This window comes from Saccostrea echinata, unplaced genomic scaffold, assembly GCF_033153115.1.
Source record: "Saccostrea echinata isolate AGI-Se365-2 ecotype Australia unplaced genomic scaffold, CSIRO_AGI_Sech_v1 ptg000081l, whole genome shotgun sequence".
NCBI classification, from domain to species: Eukaryota; Metazoa; Mollusca; class Bivalvia; order Ostreida; family Ostreidae; genus Saccostrea; species Saccostrea echinata.
The window spans coordinates 1,447,016-1,450,984 of NW_026889830.1; the positions used below are offsets into that span (position 1 = coordinate 1,447,016).

The 3,969-nt window shown below is 35.1% G+C and overlaps 1 protein-coding gene across 1 annotated transcript; it reads left to right on the plus strand.

Moving 5' to 3' along the window:
- Nucleotides 1-1,334: 1,334 nt before the first annotated feature.
- Nucleotides 1,335-3,685, plus strand: LOC133176766 (fibroleukin-like). Its single transcript, XM_061311836.1, has 4 exons — nt 1,335-1,361; nt 1,595-1,691; nt 2,082-2,249; nt 3,516-3,685. The coding sequence occupies exons 1-4, from the start codon at nt 1,335-1,337 to the stop codon at nt 3,683-3,685; spliced, it is 462 nt and encodes a 153-aa protein (XP_061167820.1).
- The last annotated feature ends 284 nt before the right edge of the window (nt 3,686-3,969 follow it).

Genomic DNA, 3,969 nt, shown 5'->3' on the forward strand with positions numbered 1-3,969 from the left:
AACTTACCTCGTTTTAAAAATTGTTCATACGTAGAGAATGCTCTGGCGTATCGAATCAACTGAGAGATATAAACCCCGTATGCAGGTGATAAGGGTATATTGCTGCGTAAGTAAGGGAAGTTGACGATTAAAAAGTTAAAGATGTAAAGATAAACGAATAACTATCATGCTCAAAAATAAAAAAAAAAACTACAATATGTGAGCACAGCAAACACAGTCTCCTAAATAACATCCACAATATTCAAGATCTCAGGCATCTCCTGTAGATTTGGTCAGACTTGTCGTAGATCTCGTCAGACCCGTAGTAGATCTGGTCAGACCTGTCGTAGATTTGGTCAGACCTGTCGTAGATCTGGTTAGACCTGTCGTAGATTTGGTCAGATCTTTCGTTGATTTGGTCAGACCTGTCGTAGATTTGGTCAGACCCGTAGAAGATCTGGTCAAGCCCGTAGTAGGTCAGACCTGTCGTAGAACTGGTAAGACCTGTCGTAGATTTGGTCAGACCTGTCGTAGATTTGGTCAGACACGTAGAAGATCTGGTCAGACCCGTAGTAGATTTGGTCAGACCCGTAGTAGATTTGGTCAGACCTGTCGTAGATTTGGTCAGACCCGTAGAAGATCTGGTCAGACCCGTAGTAGATTTGGTCAGACCTGTCGTAGATTTGGTCAGACCTGTCGTAGATCTAGTCAGACCTGTCGTAGATTTGATGAGACCTTCGTTTTGTAAAAAAAGAAGGCCTATTGTAACAATATGTCATAAAATACAAACATCCGACATAAGGACTTATATGGATTTATGTTTTCAACTACGTATATTTTAGGTAAAGAGCAAATCATTTAATCCAGAAATTAAAGTGCATCTTCCTTTAAATTCCTTATCCCATAGTTTTATAAGATATTTGACCACGGAATATTTTAATTACCTGATGAATACATATGACTCACAGCGGGTGAGACGGGTCGACAGGGGATGCTCACTCCTCCTAGGCCTCTGATTCCACACCTGAGATTTTTGGGAGTCTTTGTGTTATGCCCTGTTCACAGATTTGTATTCTTTGTAGGTTTGTTTGTTTGTTTGTTTGTTTGTAGGTTTGTTTGTTTTTTTAAGATCAATCACTGTTCCTTATCTTCACCATTTTCATTGTAAACGTACGCGAGCGTAGGACTCCCTCTTTTATTTCTTTATTAAATTAAGTTTCAGCATTCTTTTTATCTGTTTCAGTTGTCTTTCCTACTGATTGTAAGGACCTATATGATAATGGTCAGACTAATTCGGTGTATACGAAATTTATCCCTATTGTACCGCCTCACATTCAGTCAGAGTTTACTGCGATATGGAAACATTGAATGGAGGATGGACAGTATCAAGATATATCTTTAAATCTTCAAAATTGACATGGTCATTGTTATCTGGTAAATTTATGTTCAAGGGGCTAGTTAACGACAGAAAACATTTAATTGATTACAATTAATAATGATAAGATAATTTGTGCTTTCTTCTATGATTAATAACTTGTACTCTTAATATTTCACACACACTTACCATACAAACGTTTATCAGATTAATGTTTAAATAAATTATTATCTTTTAAAGGCTATCCAAAAACGAGTCCTTGGATCTGTAAGCTTTAACAGGAACTGGGAAGAATATAAGAATGGCTTTGGTGCCCCGGAACACGATTTTTGGATTGGTAAATATAAATTACATTAAAATCTAATTTTGATTAATTTCTTCATGTAGCTTATAAATAAATTTTGTACAAGTATATAAACACTGAATATCAGTTCGCAATATTCAGTTACTGTGATCTTTCAAATTCGTACATATACAGATTTAAGCAAAAAAAAAAAAAAAAGAAAAAAAAAAAGAAAAAAAAAGAAAAAAAAAAGAAAAAAATTCCTTATTTAATGACAACAAATGACGGAAATGATTACGTATAAAGTATTTTAAATATTTATCAGATATACAACAGTTTTTAAAAATGATTCTTTCTTAGGGAATTTTTTAAAGAAACCAATCAAAAAGCAATTATATTGCAGTATAATGATGAACTATTGATATTGAATATGTCATATCGCAGGAAACGAGGTTATTCATCAGTTAACCAAGGGAAACAACTCGTACCTTTACGTTTCCATCACACACCAGGATGGAAGGAGACTGTATGAGTTGTACGAACGATTCTCTGTTCTCAGTGAAACAGAAAAATATAGACTTTTTCTGGCTGGAAATGCCACGGGTACATTAGGTGAGAGAGAGAGAGAGAGAGGAAAATATATCTTTTGCATAGGTAACAGAAAAGTGAGCAATACTCTACTGAATAACAAAGGTTTGTTGATTGCAGAATACAGTCGAACTGATAAAATATATTACCATGCTTTATCAGTTTGCCTGTAAGGCCAAATTCAATATATGACATTGCTCTGATTTTCAAAATTTACAAAACTCTGAAGAAAATATAAGCTTTCATCACACCACTCTTGTTTCAGTAAAACTAATTGCCAGTAAAATGAGTTAATTCAATATGTTCCTTTATACGGTCAAACCTTCATTAGCGGACCTATATTTATAAAAGGAAATCCTAAAATGGTCATAAGAGCAGGTAGTCTCTAAAATCAGATAATCATATTTTAGCAATTTTAAACTATATGACTGAACAATAAATCGTACTACATGAACTAGTTAACTTGCTTTCCTATTCTCTGTCCTTCATCATAAGTAGTCATCTAATTCTTTGGGTAAAATATATTCAATGAAAATTCGTATGTTTTTTCTTCCTTATTGTTTTGTTTGTAGATTTAATTTTTGAAGGAAAATCCAAAAGCAAATTTGTTTTATCATTTTCACACCTCTTCACAAGTGTTAAGGATAAAATTACGTATGCAAGATTATTGATGAAAGAAAAGAACAAAACACTATTTTGGGACCAAAAATTATAGTTATATATCGCGTTCGTCAGGGATCGCTGAACACAGTTTACATATGATGAAAATATTATTTGTAGAAATATAATGGTTGCATATGACAAGAAGCTGCTCTGCCAGGTTGTCTTTACTATATTTTGGACACCCTAAGGCTTAGCACAAATACACATAAAGACAGAAAGAAAGAAAGGAAGATAGATACATAGATAGGTAGAGAGATAGATAGATGTAGTTTTGCGTTCTTTGTTAGATTTTTCAATCATATGAGTTGTTCCCCAGATGTCGCTGAAGGGTTTCAAACTTAGACTTAGAGCAACTGACAGTGAGGGTTCTTTAGGTTGCTTAATGCCTGCAGGTGACAGGAGACCTCAGTTGTTATGCTTCCATCCGAATGACCCTCAACTTCACACCAAAGAACCGAGTGCGTAACGAAGGAACAGTTTCTCCCTCCTTTTATATCGACAGGTTTCATTGTCTATTTAGGGTCTAAATTTTAAACCCCATCACCGACATCTGCTATCGTTTCATATGAGTGAAATAATTTTGCAAAGAACAACAACAATAAGTCAAACAAGCCTTTAACTCTGTAGGAGACCAGATGTTAAACACTTCGGATTCCATCTCTGATTTGTCTGGGATGTACTTCTCCACCTTGGACAGAGATAACGATGGATGGGTTGAGGGACACTGTGCTGCTGATCATGGAGGAGGGGGATGGTGGTTTAACGAATGTTACCTCGCCTTTCTCAATGGTCCCTGATTATCAGAGGAATGGAGAGCACCCTGGTTTCCAAAAGTTGTGTCAGGGGCATCTGTGAGAGAGACGATAATGATGATAAAACGTCACTAGGTACGTCACGTCTAGGTAATATCTACGTAGTCTCTACGTCCTATCTACGTAAACTGTGGGTAATATTTATAAAATCTCTCATAACATCTAATATACATCATATACTCTGTGTATATGAATGTTTTACGCAGATAATTTGTTATTATGTGATAGGTTTTTTTGTTGTTTTAATCCAAGGTACATAAATTCCTTCT

Excerpts from the sequence above, each read along its gene's own strand:
- LOC133176766 (XM_061311836.1), top strand. The coding sequence starts at position 1,335 with ATGGAAACATTGAATGGAGGATGGACA. Across the intron at positions 1,362-1,594 it reads CATTGAATGGAGGATGGACA|GCTATCCAAAAACGAGTCCT; the intron begins GTATCAAGATAT and ends TATCTTTTAAAG. Across the intron at positions 1,692-2,081 it reads GGAACACGATTTTTGGATTG|GAAACGAGGTTATTCATCAG; the intron begins GTAAATATAAAT and ends GTCATATCGCAG.